The sequence below is a fragment of the Peromyscus leucopus genome, chromosome 14 (genome assembly GCF_004664715.2).
Source record: "Peromyscus leucopus breed LL Stock chromosome 14, UCI_PerLeu_2.1, whole genome shotgun sequence".
Classification (NCBI taxonomy): Eukaryota; Metazoa; Chordata; class Mammalia; order Rodentia; family Cricetidae; genus Peromyscus; species Peromyscus leucopus.
The window spans coordinates 21,063,982-21,081,428 of NC_051075.1; the positions used below are offsets into that span (position 1 = coordinate 21,063,982).

At 44.5% G+C, this 17,447-nt stretch overlaps 1 protein-coding gene across 1 annotated transcript; it reads right to left on the bottom strand.

Moving 5' to 3' along the window:
* Nucleotides 1–11,904: 11,904 nt before the first annotated feature.
* On the bottom strand, nucleotides 11,905–16,643 carry Gpr33 (G protein-coupled receptor 33). The gene is made up of 3 exons (XM_028869769.2): nucleotides 16,522–16,643; nucleotides 13,526–13,567; nucleotides 11,905–13,148 (listed from the first exon to the last, which is right to left on the bottom strand). Exon 3 carries the CDS (start codon nucleotides 13,140–13,142, stop codon nucleotides 12,123–12,125), a length of 1,020 nt encoding a protein of 339 aa, XP_028725602.1. The 5' UTR covers nucleotides 13,143–13,148; nucleotides 13,526–13,567; nucleotides 16,522–16,643; the 3' UTR covers nucleotides 11,905–12,122.
* Nucleotides 16,644–17,447: the final 804 nt, after the last annotated feature.

Here is a 17,447-nt window from a genome sequence, read left to right on the forward strand (position 1 = left end):
TGGGTCCGTGGCGCTACCTACTGCAGCCAGGGTCTATGGCTCCTGTTGCCATTAGGGACCACAGAACTGCTCGGGGTCTACTGCCCCTGGGGACCATGTTGGAGAGTCCAGGGACCATGCTGCTGCTGGGCCCATGATGATCTGAGAGGCATATGCTGCCACCCAGGTCCATGGTGACACCTGGGCCCAAGCTGCTATTGATGGCCATGTCTGGGTCCATGGTCCTGCCGCAGCTGGGGTCTGTGTTGATGTCCGTTGACCCTGTTACCACAGGGCGGGGGGGGGGCATGCATACCATGTGTTGAACCATGTATTGAACCGTGAGTTGAAGTAGAGGGCTTCGCTGAGCTGGCCCTGCCCTTCACTGGACTGAGGAGAGCTGCCTTTCCCCTCCCTCAACCGGAGAGCCGATCCTGTCCCTTGCTGGCCCTGGAATAAGAGACCCCGATGACCCCAGCGTCATAGAGCTGGCCCCACCGCTGATAGGAGAGCTAGCCCTACACACTTGGGAACAATGACCTCACCCTTCACCTGAGGGGAGCCAACCAGGAAGGAGCCCAGACTGACCAACTCAGCAACCACCCAACCACACATCCAGGACTTTGAGCTGGCATACCCCAACATGTCCCATCTATGACCTGCTGGAGTGCATGAAGGGACTGGTCCTGCAGAGCTAAAGCCACATGGTCTACATGACTTGAGGCAACAGCGGGATGTTGGCGGAGTTTCTGAGGGGGTCCAGTGTTGATGGTGTACCGGAGGCCAGAGGCCTTGCACCTGACCAACAACACCCTACACAATGAACAGTTGCAAGGAAAGCTGGACAGAAGGGTCTACTGCATGATACACAGCAGCTCCCAGTGCCGCAAGGACGAATGAAGAGGCGATGGAGAGGCAAAGACAGAGGAGTGAAGTGCTTGCATTTTTTGTTTGTTTGCTTGTTTTTTTTTAATTAAAATTGATTTTCTTATTTGTATATTTTTTATTATTTTTTTATTTTTTAATCTTTACTTTATTTTTTATTACTTCTTTGTTAATTTTCCTTCTGTGGGGGTTACTAAAAGAATGAGGGGTAGATCTGGAGGGACTGGGGGATGGGTGGGATTGGGGTGCATGATGTGAAATTCCCAAAGTATTAATAAAAAAATGAAAGTGGCAATTGAAAGTTTCTGTCAATTATATATCACATCAGAGATGCTTTATAGAGCCTGATTTGGCCCACGCAAATGTCACCTCGGGAGATTCTTACTGAGGCATTGGTTGAAAGCAACCTGTGAAGGGCCTATGTGAATTCTGACCGCTAGACATTTGCCGTCCACACGAGGACTCCGAGGTAGAGGAAACAGATTTTTATTTGTTTGTATTTTCATTGCCAGGGATCCAACCCAGGCTTGGCCCTGGCTAAGCACGTCGGCACTGAGCCCCGCCCCCACCGGGCCACGCCCCGCACGGAGCCACGCCCCCATCTTGGAACAGAGTCATCGGTTTGTAAGCTAAGTCCAAGGGCAGCAGTCTGATCACAGCCGTCTATTTTGCCACAGGGCCACTTCGTACTCTAGGCAGAGACAGAGGCCTGGGGTGTCCAGTTAAAGCCCCTCCGCGTGGCAAGACGAGGTCTAGGAAAATGGCAGCTCCGACTTAAGAGCTGCAAGATTTTGTAAAACCAGGTAGGGCATGGATTTTAGTTTAGAGCTTGATGTTGATGATTTTGGGTTGTTGTTTAACTTCTGTTTTAAACTCCCATTTTATTACTGCATTTTAAAAAAAATAAAATAAATTTGCTATTGTGTTGCCTAGGAAGCATAATACAGCAAATGGTTTTAACTTTAAGGCAATGATGCATGTTTCTGGCAATCTGTAGGGGTCTCCCAAGGTGGACTGATAAATTATTACCTGTTTTTGGATTTTCAGTTTATAGTGTGACAACTTAGTGATACATGCCAGGATCTTTAGAGCATTTGGATGTGTCTGTTAGCCTTTTCCAAAATCAGGCTAGCCTGTTTTATAATCTTGAAGTCTGCATCTCTTTCAGAAATAAAATTATGATAGACTGTGAACTGGGCCAAAGAGATTTCTGGCTATGTTTCCAGTGGGTGCGGGAGCTCTCTCTGAGTAGTTCTTGATCTTACAAGGCTGTGTAGAATTTGTCTGTCACCAGAATACCTTCCAATTTGGTAGAGATAGCTAACGTCTATCTTAAAATTATTCCTATCTGCAAGAATCTAAAACTGTCTTTAATGCTACCCTGTGGATAGTGACTGGTATTTTCTTGTTTGTCTTTACTTCTGTTGGTTTTAGTCTATTTATAAACTAATTTCACCATTCTTTTCCTGACTACAGACGTGAAATAGTTCGTTTCTGTCTCTAATAATTTTTTAAAGGAATAGATTCAGATTTCAAAAGAAGTTGCAAAAATAGTACAAAGGCATTCCATGCGCCCCTTACTCAGTTTCTCAGTTGTGGACAAAATTTAGTATCTCAAATTACTACATTTGTCACAACTTAAGATTCAGTTCTTTGTGATTTCACTCTATAATTTATTGAGGTTTCTATGAGTGATGGAACCATCTTTTACTGGCATATCATCCAGCAGTCCACTTCACAGTCATTAGATTTCTCTAGGCGGTGGCAATTTCAGACCTTCTTTTAATTTTTTTTAAAACTATTTTCCATGTATGAGTGTTTTGTACCCTGTGCATACCTGGTCCCTGAGGAGGCCAGAAGATTGTGTCAGATTCCCTGGAACTGGAGTTACAGATGTCTGTGAGCTGTCAAAATGTGCCATGTGGATGCAGAGTATCGAACACAGGTCCTCTGGAAGAGCAGCAAGTGCTCTTAGCTACTGAACCATCTCTCTCTACCCCTAGACCTTCTTTTTAAATGCATGTTTGCATGTGTGGGTGAACATGTGTGTGGAGGTTTGCAGGTACATGGAGGCTGAAGGACTACTTCAGATATTCTCAGAAACACCACTCAACTTCTTTGAGACAAGGAGCTTGTCAATTGGGATAGACTGCTTTAACAGTGAGCTACCGGGACCCTTCTGTCTCTATGCTGGTTGTTTTTTGTCAAGTTGACACAAGCTTGGGTCATCTGAGAAGAGGGAACCTCAACTGAGAAAACGCCTCCATCCGTTGGCCTGTTGGCAAGTGTCTTCCCTGTTCTGAGTCAGTCTGGTCCCTGGTTCTATAACAGGAGAAAAGGAACAGCAAATGTTAGGAATATTAAAAACATTGCTCTTAAGAACAGAAGAGGCAAACAATTTCCAACAGAGGTTACCATGGTTTATCCCGTAGACAAAAATTGCCACACCAACTCCAGTGTCGTCCGTGTGACATGAACAATTATGTCAATAATACGAGGAGATACGTGTCCACGGGACTAAGCTCCCTGGAGGTCCCTGGCAGATACCCGTGTTATGTCTCGTTCTCGAAGGAGACGTGCTTCAGAGATCATGAGCTCCTGGCTATGGTTTGTATAACTGCTTTCTGATAATGTTCTAATTAATCTATAAAACACAGCCAAAATTAATGAATGCTTGGGTTGTGAACTGTGGAGGAAAGGGGAAGCTAGACATGGACCTTATTTAGATATAACAAAATGAACTATTCCTTAAAGACCTCAAGCCTCAAGCCGCTAGATAATAGAAAGTATAATACTTCAGGCACTTCTAGGGAATGAACACTCACTCACTAGGAATCCCAACTAAAGTGATTTATGGAAGAAAACATTATCTCATAGGAGGCAGATAGTGGGCCCCTCTGTTGAGGAAGTTCAGCATGGAAAACTTAAGGACTAGAACAGAACCCTTCCCCCTTACAGGTGTAAAAGTACAAATGTCCATATTCCAGCGGTAAAAAGACTTTATATTAGAAGAGATATATGGTAAAGAACTGAAGAAAGACTTAGGGAGGATCTGCAGCATCCAAATTGGCTAAATGGGTCATGAGAACCAGAAAAGTAGAAGTTCATAATAAACTAAAGAGCGGCTGAGATAAAGATGAAGGACACAGCCGCAACCGCAAAGAAGCCTTCACAAGTCTAGGGACTGTACTAAGTTTAAAAAAACACAGACTGCTCTTTGAGTCATAAAGTTCTTATGAGTGAAAGGATATGTCTAGCGCCGATTAATAACTGTGTGCTTGATGTTTTTAAAGATGATGTATTGAATTATTGCAAGCTCTTGTTGTTCCTGTATGACTTGATAGTTTTCTTTTCTGTATATAAACTACTGATTTGCAGAAGTAAAATTGCAGCAGACTCAAACACTTTTGAGTATGTTTTTTCTGTCTGTCAGTACCGAATCCTTGCCTCCTGACTACCCAAGGCCTGATTCTCCTACGGTCATGGTACTCCCGGTGGGCCAGTCCGTGGCAAAAATGTCTACAGGGGCTGGAGAGGTAGCTCAGAAGTTAAGAGCGCTTGCTGTTCTTGCAGAGGACCTGGGTTCACTTCCCAGCACCCACATGGTGGCTTGCAACCTTCCATGGCTTCAGTTCCGGGGGACCCAATGCCCTCTTGTGGCCTCTACAGGCACCAGGGGCACCCCGTGGTACACAAACAGACATGTAGGTAAGCATTCATATATAAAACAAAAGTAAGTCTTTTTTAAAAAGTGCCTGCAGCGAGAAGGTTTGATGATGTTGTTCGTATGCAGGAACGTGGCCTGTTATTTGTTCTTTTACTTTTGCTTGCTCTCTCGATCAGGCTACCTGAGTCCCTTCTGCAGGATGGTGTTGTAAGCGCCCAATCTGATGGTTTTCTCTCTCTATGTTTTTTATTTCTTAACCTTTGCTTTTGACATACTTAACAAACGCACACGTGCTTGAAACCCAAGGTATGGATACCACAGGTCATTCTCCATGTGGAACGCCCTTTCCCCCACTAGTCCCCCCCTGCTTTCCTTTTCTGATCTTTATGAACCACCGAGTATAATTAGGGCTCCTTTTACAACCACGAATGTAGGGATGTTTACTGGAGCATAGGCAATCTACCAGTGGCTACCTGTGGTGTAATTTACCAATTACACCAGCGAAGGACTCCTGTTCCCCAACAGGCATTTACTGTTAATAGTTTTACAGATATTAACTGTCTTGTGATTTTAGAATTAAACAGGAATCCAGACCAAAAATGTTCCAGAATGCCCTGCTCCGCCACATGGGCAAGTTATATTATAGCCAGAGGGCAGCCATAGCTCACACTTTTTCCTACTTGAACGTGGTTGGCACAGTCGGTCACTTGTCTACATCTTACAAGAGTGGTTTACAGCCTGTTTATACATCAAGCCGGATACACTTTGTTATGTACTAAGAAAAGTTTAAATCCAGACTTAAAGTATGTATAAAGGAAGATTAAACCAAACTTAAGGGACCATTCAGGGCATCCTCAATAATCAAATAATGTACTTTGTATTTACCACTCTGAGAAAGTTTATTCACAAAATATTTAATAGGAAATTCTTTTCAAATTGATGACTACCGTGTGTGTGTGTGTGTGTGTGTGTGTGTGTGTGTGTGTGTGTGTGTTTGTGCACCTGCCACAACACGCACATGGAGGTCAGAGAACAACTTCACAGAGTTGGTTCTCTTTCTGAGTTCATGTGAGTTTATATGGGTTCAGGTTGCCTGGCTTCCACCGCAAACACCCTTACCTACCCAGTTATGCTGCTATCCTCCGAGGATTATTTTTCAAGGTGACTGCCGAGGGGAGCTGCAGAGGGAGGCGTTGTATCCCCGAGCATGCTAGTAGCTGAGGTTGTTACACTTGCCTTAGCGTGATGGGACAACGTGAGGGAATCTGAAATCCAGAGGCGGACACTTGCATAGACCTTTCAGCACAAGCGTTGACGTTTCAGGGATAGACCTGACTGGGGCAGTGAGGGAAAAAAGAAAAGACAGACATACAGACACTCAGAAAAGCTTAGATTAAGTGGACTAGGCTTTCGGCTGGAGAAACTGCTGCACCCTGGAAGTTCAGTGTGTTTATTGTGCAGGGTTGAGCAGAGAGGAGGGGCTATACAGCTGGACAAGGAGGCGGGGTTACCGCTTACAGACAAACACGGAGGCGGGGTTACCGCTTACAGACAAACAAGGAGGCGGGACTATTGCATACAGCTGGACAAGGAGGTGGGATTATTGTTTACAGACAAACAAGAAGGCAAGGTTTATGGTGTACAGCTGAACAGATAGGCAGGTTTAGCTAATCTTGGGAGGAGCAACCTATGTCTTCAGGCTGTACATATCTGCTGCAGGGGAGGACGCTGTGGTGAACATTTTCTTCACACACTATCAGCGTGCACACTTGGACCAGAAGAAGGGTTTGCCATGCCTCTGAGCCTCACCCCTGGGCAGGGGTGTTGAATGGAAGGCTTTTCATTTTCCCTTAGATCTGCAGCTGTGGTCCTTGCAGTGGCTGTACCCATTCACTCAGAACTTCATTCTTCCAGGGTTTCCTCTGTTCCCCACAAAGCAAAGACAGCTCCAGATGACCCCTCTAGGAGACAGCAAAGGAAATACGTATTTGACTTATTCTGCGTCTTCCCTTCGTTTCCTGTCAGAGCCCTTCTTAGAAAAGCCTACAGAACGTAGAAACCATGGGGACTCCAAGAGGAGCCATAAGAGGTCAGTCTGTGAGGTGATGGATGCTTGTGTGACAATGTGGAAGACGGTTAAAATACGTCTGGTACACTGACTTTCATGGTCTTAAAGGCCACAATGGGCATTTTTGTTTGTTTGCTTTGTTATGTTTTTCAAGCCATGGTTTCTCTGTGTAGCCCTGGCTGTCCTGGAACTCACTCTGGAGACCAGTCTGTCCTCAAACTCACAGAGATCCACCTATCTCTGCATCCTGAGTGCTGGGATTAAAGGTGTGTGCTACCACCCACTGGCCACAATGCACATTTTTGATTTGTTAGTTTGGGAAGACAGAGATAACTGCTGTTAACACTTGCTTAGTTTCTCCAAGAGTTCAGGGAATTGAGGTTTGACTTAGTGAGTTGTCATGGTCAGATGAGTCAAAATTTGACTTTTCTTCTTGCTTCCTTCATTTTCCAACCACGGGGCTTACGGCAAGACATTCAAGGAGAATGGCTGCTGGAATCTGAGCCTATGGTTCGAGTCCCCTACACGGCCCAGTGAGCCATGACATGAACTGGTGGAGACTGCTGTCTTCAATAGATCATGAAGCCTTGAAGAGTCATCTTTTTTTTTTTTTTTTTTGAGACAGGGTTTCTCTGTGTAGCTTTGCACCTTTTCCTGGAACTCACTTGGTAGCCCAGGCTGGCCTCGAACTCACAGAGATCCGCCTGGCTCTGCCTCTCGAGTGCTGGGATTAAAGGCGTGCGCCACCACCGCCTGGCTTTGAAGAGTCGTCTTAGCAGGGTCCACTGAGAACCCCGAGCTTCAGGGATCTCCTGAATCCTCTGGATTGGGGGAGGGGACAGAGTTTAGAATTACATTTGATTTGACATGTAGAAAAAAATAAAATGGGCAATTCAAAAAATATATTTATTTATTTTATGTGTCTATGTGTGTGTGCCTGAGTGTGTGCGCACCACACACATGCAGGAGCCTGCAGAGATCAGAAGAGGGACGGGGGTCCCCACTGGAGTTACCAATGGTTGCGATCTACCATGTGGTCCCGGGATCTGAACCTGGATCCTTGCAAGAGCAGCCAGAGTGCTCTTAACCACCAAGCCATCTCTCCAGCCTCTAAAGAACAGTTGTTATCTTTGAGTCTTATAGTACACTTGTGACTTACTGAGTAAGAGAGATTGCAGTAGGGACTTGTTCACCCACGCCTAAATCACAGTGGCATTTGCCTGAGATGGAGCTTGAGAGCAGTCTCATCAGACGCCCTGCTTGTTTGGTCCCGTTTGGAAACGAAGCCAGAGGCTGACGGTAGGAATTTAATGTCACGATCAGGCCGCGTCCTGCTCTAAGTGGCGAATATGTCGTCGTGTAAACAGCGATTTTCCAGTGTACGCCTTGCCCTGAACGACTCTGTTCTATAAGCAGCTTTGACTCTGTTTTGAAGGTCAATGATTGCATTACCCGAGTAGGGACGTGAACTTGCACCACTCACGTAGCACAGATTGATAAGTGACTTATTCCCGGGAGTTGAAAGGGAGCCACTCTACATTGATTGGCATGAATTGGGACTGTAGAGGCACACCGGCATATTTAAAGTTATATCAGCAAAACTAGGGTGAAGAACCTGTAAGAAACAAAAGGCCAGGCAAAGTTTGAAACTCTCTCCCTCGGACTCCATGAAGGTGGACCCCTAATACTGCCATGGCACTGCCCTCCCCCCAATCTGTCATCTGACCACTTCGTGTATGGATCAAGGGACAGACAGGCAGAGAGCACCGACCGTCCCCGGGGTCTGACAGGGCCTACTCTAATACCCATCTGCTCACCCTGCTGTTTCTTCTTCTGGACCTGTTGTCCATCTGTACTATCATGTGTCTGTCTGTCCTTGCCCTGTCCTTGGAGTCCTGAAGCTGGCCTCAGCTCCAGCTCCTGTGTGACCCTGCAGCCCAGAACAGCAGCACTTGGGTCGGTGACCTCACGCCCCCTCCAGCTGACCCCTCCGCATTGTTCCCAGCTTCCACCTCTCCAGCTTCCTTGCCTTTTCAGCCATTTACAGCTATTCTGTCTCCCTGTCTCTGTCTCTCACTGTGACGTATGATATATGATATATGATTTGAGAGTAAAAATCAAAAATTCAAACTTTAATAAGGCAACTTCTACCAAACTATTTTTTTTAGGCCACCAACCAGCTTCCAAATCAAGACATGGAGACTTCTTATTAGTTTTTATTTTTAGCTTTTATTTCTTGCTAGCTCTTATAACTTAAATTATCCTGTTTCTCTTCATCTTCATTTTGCCTCGGGGCTTTTTACCTTTCTTTCCTTCTGTATATCTGATTTTCACTGCTTCGCCTGTCGTCTGTCTGTCTGTCTGGCAGCTGCCTGGCTTCTGGCCTTGGATCTGTCCTTCTCTCCCTCGCTCTCTTCCTATTCATTCTCTCTGCCACCAGCCCCCTATCCCCCTCCTGCCTAACTATTGACCCTTCAACTTTGTATTAGACCAATCAGGTGCCTTAGGCTGTTAAGGTGAAGCAATTGCAACACATCTGTACACAATTAAACAAATGCAGCATAAACAAATGTAACAATCCTTACATTGTTAAACAAAGGCAGCATAAATAAATGTAACACACCTTCACATGGTTAAAATAATATTCCGCAGCAAAAACAACTATGACCATCTTTGCCTCGTCAAAGTAATAGTCCACAACAGGAACCTGTGTGTACCTAACGGGAAACTGGAATACCTGGCCACAGCACCTGGTGACTTGAGTGTCACTCAGGACATCCCGACACTCTGGGAAGACACAGATCTGTCCATCTGTGTTTCTGACATAGCACACTCATTGGACTGAACATGCTTAAATAAGGGCACTCTCATGATCCCACACGCACAAAAATGCCACCCCCAGAGTTAGTTAAGAACTGCCTTTATGTGTTTCTCCAATCGCTAGCAAACATTCGTGTCACATGCCGAGCCAGGCGTGGAGACGTTTGAGGAGGGGTCTGCTCTGTTTTTATGAAGCTCAGAATTTCGTGAGGCTCATTGGAAAAACTCATCTCTTTCCAAACTGTCATACTCTTGTCCCTCTGCCTCCCAGTGAGGGGAAGGAGAAGCCATTATGGGGGAACCATTGCTTGGAAAGCTGGGGCTAAACTTGACTGGGATACTGTCCCCTAATTTAGGGAGGAAAGACAAGGTGTGCAGCACCCCAAATTTGTCACAGGATGACTTCTCAGGGTCCTGTCTCCTCTGGGTAAAATTCTTTCCTAATCGCAGTGAGTTTTTCTTCCAAACACCCCCTCCTATCTCTCCTTCACAGCTCCCTTTCGGATGGTCTGTTGCCTTTGGGGCCTTCCAACTAGAGTTGTGGCTTCTTTTTATTTTAGGCCCCAATAAAAATGTCTAATATTTTAAATACTGTGTTGAGCCACATTCTGCCGGGTGTGAAGCTGATTAAAGAAACTCCCAGCAGCCTGTGAGTGAAACTCACCCTTTTAAAAAGGTGTATTTGCATTTTAATGGCAACCCTTTAGCTCAAATTAATTTCTAATTGGCAGAATGTGTAAATGAGTTTTCGTGAGAGGAGGAGAGGAGTGATTTCCCAATTTTCTGTGTTTAGGAGTTGCTACTCTGAGAGTGTGGTAGTCTCACCTCCCAGTCAGTCCTCAGCACAGCGCCATTTACCTTCTCTCCCTGAAGTGATCATGTTGAAAGGCTTTTGAGGTTAAATTCCATGAACATGTTTCAAGCATCTCCTTTAGCCTGTCTCTACATTCTACATGGTGGCTCGCAACTATCTGTAACTCCAGTTCCTGGGGATCTGACACGTTCTCCTGGCTTCCACAGACTCCTGCATGGGTGTGATGGACATACGTGCATGCAGTAAAACATGCTTACACATAAAATGCAAATAAATAAATAAATAAATAAATAAGTAAGTAAGTAAATAAAAGATTAAGAATCACATGTGGGCTAAGTCAACCTGGGATGACGATAATTTTAGAAGAAATCACTATGTGGTAATGAAGTTGTATAGAAACAAACTTCTCTACAGTTTTTTTTGGGAAGGGAATATGGTATAAATTGTAAATGGTTCCTAAAGAAATTAGTCGTGGGACTCCTCATGGGAGACCTTGCCTTGGAGAAGGTGGGAATAGGGGGTAGGTTGGGGAGGAAGGCTGGGGAGCAGGAGGAGGGAGGAGAGGGGAATCTGTGGTTGGTATGTAAAATGAATAGAAAATTTCTTAATGATAAAAATTTAAAAAGTAGAAAAAAAATTAGACATAGAATTACCACTGGAGCCTGTAATTCTTTTCTTAAGGTTTGTACCTACAATCAATGAAAACAAAGGCTCAGATACTCATAAATATTTGTAAGTAGCATTTGTTTACAATAGTCAAAAAGATGAGCACAGATTTTTAAAATGTGCATCTATACACAATGGAAAACACTTCAGACACAGAAGAGAAGGAAGTCTTGAAATGCTTGATAACATAGATGAGCCTTGGAGACACTATGCTGAGGGAAAGGATCCAGATCCGAAAGGACAAACATGAGTTGGCTTAGGTGGATTATCTATCTGCCTGAAGTGGGGGGAAAAAAGAAAGAAAGAAAACTCACAGGGACAGGAAGCTGCCTGGAGGGGGCGGGGCGGGGCCTGTAGAAGGGAGGGAGATAGGTTAAGTATGGAATATAGAATTTCTCTTTGGAAAGACAAAAAAAAATTGGCAATAGACGGTGGTAACGGTTTCACAATGTTGTAAATATAATGCCAATGAAATACAAAGTAATTAGTGGAAATGCCAAATTTTATGCTTCATATCTTTTTACCACAAATAAAAAATAATTCAAAATAAAACAAGAAACAAAAACCACACTTCCATTATGGCCAGTTGCTTATTTCCCTGGGACTGCTTTATTTATTTTTTTTTAATTAAAATTTTAAGTTACATTTTGGTGTGTGCATGTGAGTGTGAGCGTGTGTATGTGCGTGCGTGCGTGCGTGTGTGCGTGCGTGCGTGCGTGTGTGTGTGTGTGTGTGTGTGTGTGTGTGTGTGTGTGTGTGAAGGTCAGAAGACAATTTGCAGGAGTCGGTTCTCTTCTACCACGTGGGTCCCAGGAATCAAACAGATTTTTAGACTTGGCAGTAAGTCTTTTTACCCGCAGGGTCTCCTTGCCAGTCCACTGGCACTGTTTTAATTTTTACAGATCTAATTAGAACAAACTAGAAGACATTTAACTATAGGATATATAGAATAAGAAAATCAATGGATATAACTCTAGTGGTATAATTGACAGAGCCCATGTTTACTTAAGGATCCAGAATTTATTTTTAAATTTTAAATTTTATTATTTCTGTGCATGGGTGTGTGTCTGTGCATGTGGGTGCCCGTGGAGGCCAGAAGAGGATGATAGATCCCCAGGAGCTGGGGTTTATAGGCAGATGTGAGTGTTGGGAACTGAATTCTAATAGAAGAGCAACCAGGATTCTTAACCACTACCATCTCTCCAGCCCAAAGGATCCAGAACTTAAATTTCAGTTCCTGAGTTTAGGTTTTGTGCCCTTTCTGTAGAAGAATCATCACTGAATATTGACTTAAACAGAGCAAGAGTAGATTTCTTGAAAACCTTGAAATTCTCCCCGGTGAATAGATAGAGGATAGGAGAAAACACGGAATTGAAAAAGATGGTCACCATGGTAAGTACCAGAGTCAACGGTAAAAGTAGTGACTGGTTCATGGTGAGGACCAAGCCGCTGTATACATGGTAAGGCATCCAACACACAAAGAAAGAAATGACAGCGGTCGTCATGACCTTGAAGGGCTTGCTGGATTTAAAGAGTCCCTTCTCTTTCATCTTGGTGGCCACTCTTTTGTAGCAAAAGATGATGACCAGGAAGGGCAGGAGGAAGCCCAGCAGGAAGCGGCCGATGAAACAGGCTGTGTGAATGCCTTGCCGTAACGCTTGTTTCTCTTGGTTCTCCCAGTTCGTAGACACAAGGTAGTTATTTTCACACAGCATTCTGCCTTTATGGTCGTCATGTGTCTCCCTGAAAACCAAATAGGGCATGCTGAGGATAGTGGCAGAAATCCAGATTCCCAAGACTATTTGGGAAGCCCAGCGTGGGGTTCGGTGCTGCTGGGCCCACACTGGGTGAAGGGTGAGGAGGTACCGATCCACACTGATGGCGGAGAGGAAGAAAACGGAGGCAAACATGCTCACAGACAAAGTGCTGTTGAGGACTTTGCACAAGACGGTTCCAAAGGCCCAGTGGTTGTCCTGAAGGTAGGAGATGGCCATAAATGGCAGAATCAATGTTGAGATAAAATAGGAGAGAATGAGATGGAAAAATAAGACAGTATTGACAGTCCTTTGCATCTTGAATTTCAGCATCCATAGGTAGAGGCCGTTGCTGGTGGTACCGATTATAAACGACATGAACAAAGAAACAGCAATGATTATTTTGGGGGCAGGAGTTGGAACACCGGTGCTGTTTCTTACTAAAGTAGAGGCATTGATCACATAGCCAGAGGAGTTGATCTGATCCATAATTACCTATGAAGGGAGGAACAGAGAAAAAAGATGAAGAACAGCAACAAGGATTAAGTGAAGAAATTAAAGTAATAACTTTGGTATAACAATGGTCCGTCTGAAGGGTGATATTTGAGTAGTGCAGTATTTCTATATAATGCCTATCAATTATTTTCTAATGCCTATTCTTTTTTCATTATCAGAAATTAAGATCAGATCACTCTTATTTTAAAAATAGAAAAACTTCAGATGACATGCATTAAGTAAACATGAATAGCTCTCCTCCCAGAAACAATTGTATTTTTCTAAGCACAAGATGCTACAGTTAGATTTGCCTCAAAGCCTAGTTAGATGGTATTATCTAGTATCTTAATAGTTAGTGTACAACAGTAAGGACTGACCTTCACAGAGGCGCCACAAGATTCTCCAATGCCTGCTGAACTCTAGATAAAAGAAGGAAATGTGTTTTAGGATACAGGAAGTAATTTCTTTTTTAGGGAAGGGAAAAAAGGCAAAGAAGAAATACAATTCACATTTATCCAATATTTGTGAAAGCCAGAACCTCCCTATAAAATAATTTCTTTGATTTTTCCAGAAAGCCCATGAGGCAAATCTTCTTTGTTGTTGCTGCTTGCTTCTGTTTTGTTGAGACAGGCCCCTACACAGCCCCATCTGGCCTCGGACTTTCCATGTAGCCAAGGCTGACCTTGAGCATAGGATCCTCCTGATACCACATCCAGGGTGTTAGGATTACAGATATGGGCTTCCACTTTCAACATGGAGGCAAAGCTCGAAGCAAGGAGAAAGTAGGGCTTAAAATGGTTAAATGTCTTCTGTTCATCGTCTTCCACCGTGCCTCCACGATGGCGTGTGGGGAAACCCACCACTCTGTCACGCTCTTTCCTCTGAAAGCTGATGATTCATGGGAAGTGTCTTAGATTATGTTTCTCGAATCAGTGTATTTAAATATCAAAGTATTTAAGAATATTCAGTTTCTGGAATAATGGTTCCTGTCATGTCAAAAATGTACATCTGAGAATGATTTAGAAAATAGCTGTTATTATAAAGTCATATCAACAAATTGGTTTTTGACAAATGGGATAAAGGAATAGAAATTACTAATGATGTATTTTTTTTTTAACCACCAAACAAAAACATTCTAAGAAAGTAAAGAGAAATAAAATAATTACTGTTTAAAAACACAATTGGACTGCGAAGGTGACTCAGTCAGTAAAGTGCTCGCCTTGTAAGGATCTGAATTCAGTCCCCAGAACTCACGTGCAAACGTCAGGTGCTGGGCAGTGATGGTGCATGACTTTAATCCCAGCACTTAGGAGGCAGAGGCAGGAGGATGTCTGTGAGTTCAAGGCCAGCCTGCTCTACATAGTGTATTCCAAGACAGTCAGGGATATGTAGAGAGAGAGAGACCCTGTCTCAAAAAACAAAAACAAAACCCCCCAAAAAGTGATGTGTGGGGCCAGAGAGATGGCCCAGTGATTAAGAGCTCCTGCTGCTCTCGAAGAGGAGCCTGATTTGGTTCCCAGAACCCACCTGGCAGCTCAGGATCATCTGCTGAGGCAGAGGCAGGAGGATCTTAGCAGCTTGAGGACTGACCAGTATAGACTAATTGCTGAACCGCAAGCCAGTGAGAGGCATCACCTCAAAGGAGGTGGACTGTCTTCTAAAATGACACCAAATGTTGTCCTTTGACCTCCAAATGTACACACACTGAAAAGGAGGAAAAAAAAGAACCAAAAATCACAATTTTCTAAAATTAAATAGGCCTTCTAGCCAGGCTCGGTGGTGGCGCACACCTTTAATCCCAGCACTCAGGAGGCAGAGGCAGGTGGATCTCTGTGAGTTTAAGGTCAGCCTGGTCTACAGAGAGAGTTCCAGGATAGTTGGGACTATGTAGAGAGACCTTGTCTCAACACCCCCTAAAAGCCTTCTAAGTTCTGTAAAAGAGAAAATGGTTCTCTTTTTTATAGAAAAATGCCTTTGTAGTCTGGTTTGAGAATGAACAGTGAAGTTATGGAACGTGTAAACAATGGTGAGGGAAAAGGCAACCCTCAAGAAAGACGTTGTGGGAAGGTCCTGGGGCCTTGAGAAGAGGTAGAGGCGGGGGAGAGGAGGGAAGGTAACCTTAGGTACAGGAAAAGGCCAGGAGGCATGCTGAAGTCCTGGAGAGAGGGAAGGATGCCTGCAGAGATTAGCTCCGAGGATGTCAGCATAGGGATTTTCTAATACCCAGTTTTAACTCACTTGCTGTGTTTTGTGTGAAAAGTGCTCCTTCTCCCTGTTACCCTACAATTACCAGGTGTTGGGGACTCCACTGGGGAGCAAATGGGTTCCCGGTTTGGAATGAAGGGAGATGGAGAGAAAAGAAGAGCTGCTGGAGCTGAGATGTACAGGACATGATGTCCATGGTGGAAAGTGCATAGAGGCGGTGTGTGTGTGTGTGTGTTGTGTGTGTGTGTGTGTGTGTGTCTGTGTGTAGGATGCCTGTGATCTGTGTGTCTGTGGTGCATGTGTGTGTATGTAGGTGCATATACAGTCTATACGTCACTATGGGGTGTATTTTTATCCATGGCTTAGATATATGAGGTCCTGTGTGTGCATATGTGAGCATCTGTGAGCTGTGTGTGTCATCTGTGGTGTATTAGTGGGGTGTGTGTATGTGTGTGTACACTGTGTGTTGACTGTGTGTGTCTGTCCTTACTGTGTGCTCCTCTCTGCGAATGGATGTGTGGTGTTGGTGTGCCTGGGTTGCGCATGCATGTTGATCTCTTCCTGCGTATGCACATGGGAAGTTGAATTTTTGGATGCTTTATTTGTTGAAGGGAGATGGCTTGAGGCACTTGAGTATTAATCAATGGGGCAGCAGAACTTGGGCTCTGGAAAATCACAGCTCTGAGTGTTGAGTCTTCTCTACCTACCTTCTTGACTCTTCAGGCCGTTTCCTCCTTAACCCCTCAGAGTTTTTATGAAGACTAAATGGGACATTGGACTTAGATTACTTACCTCCCGATATGGCTGAGGGCAAATATTCATTTTTTAAACATGTCATTTTGCTCAATTTGTTGTAGTAAAGCCACTAAGAGCCTCATTTAGCATTTTTAAAGTTGCAAACTCCGTTTTCTTCATGAAGTGCCCGTACTGAACTCTGGGAACCTCTGCGATTTCTACAGAATTGAAAGTCTAGCTCCTCAGGCTGAGCTCTCAGATTTTCTTGTCTTGACACTTCGGTGACTAAGAAGCCCTCCACTTGGGGACACTGAGCTGCTTTTTGTGGGGGAAGGCCTCAGGAACTTTAGACTAGCTGATCTTTAGGAATCCCAGAGGTCTATTAATTCAGATGACAGTGCCAGAGGAAGCCTACTGGGCCCGGGGATCTTACCTCAGAGCTGTGTCTTTGTGCCAGGTGCCCAAGATACCACAGCGGCCGGCCGACAGCTGCAGTCTTCTCTCTAGAGAAGGGCGCCTGATCGGTGACCCTGCCTCCCCTCTGCTGCTCCTTGATCTGACTGTTGATAGACCCACCTTATCTTTCATCTCTGGTTCTTCTTTCTGTAGAATGTACAGCGGCGGCGGAGGTGGAGTCAGAGGACCACTTCTCCAAATCATTTCTCCATTTCAAAATGAGAGTCAAAAAGCTCTGTGAGCAGTCATTTCAGTTAAGGTTCGTAGGATAATCCCAGGTGTTAAACCACTGCTTTAAATGGCATCCTTCAGTTCGCTCATCCCACCCGACTCTGGTTTGGCGCTGGGGATGGCGTTGGCATGTGGACCATCAGCGTTAGATACAGGGCAAGATGGTGAGGCACAGGTGACATAGAATCCGGAAGTCATCTGATCTTGCCGGGGAGAAAATTGTTCAAGAGAAAAACTTAAACTCTGATTTTCACATTAAGACAGAACTAATGTGAGAGGCCCAGGAGTGACGTCACTCAGTTTGGAAAGAGGAAACGTGGCAGGCAGAACGGTTGCATCCGGACATTTGCTGGGAATGGCAGGACTTACCGAGCTGGTCCCTTAACCTAAGCAGAGAGGTGCCTGTGAGCCATTGCTGGCTTACTCCTCTCTCCAACCCATCCCTCTCTCTTTTCAGATCCGCCTTTGTGCCGACCTCCATCTCCTCATTTCTCCCCCTCCCCCTTCACTGCAGTGTAGAAAATATATCAAAAGCACAGTGTGGATTCAGTGGTGAAGAGCTTGGGAATAAGAACCATTATCTGCTCTGCTAGACTCAGGATTTTAACACTTGGACTGCTAGACTCTATAGACTTGTTTGAAAAGGCTTAAATTTTTAGTTCTTAATTCATT

Coding starts and splice junctions, on each gene's coding strand:
- Gpr33 (XM_028869769.2), bottom strand. CDS start 13,142: ATGGATCAGATCAACTCCTCTGGCTATGTGATCAATGCCTCTACTTTA.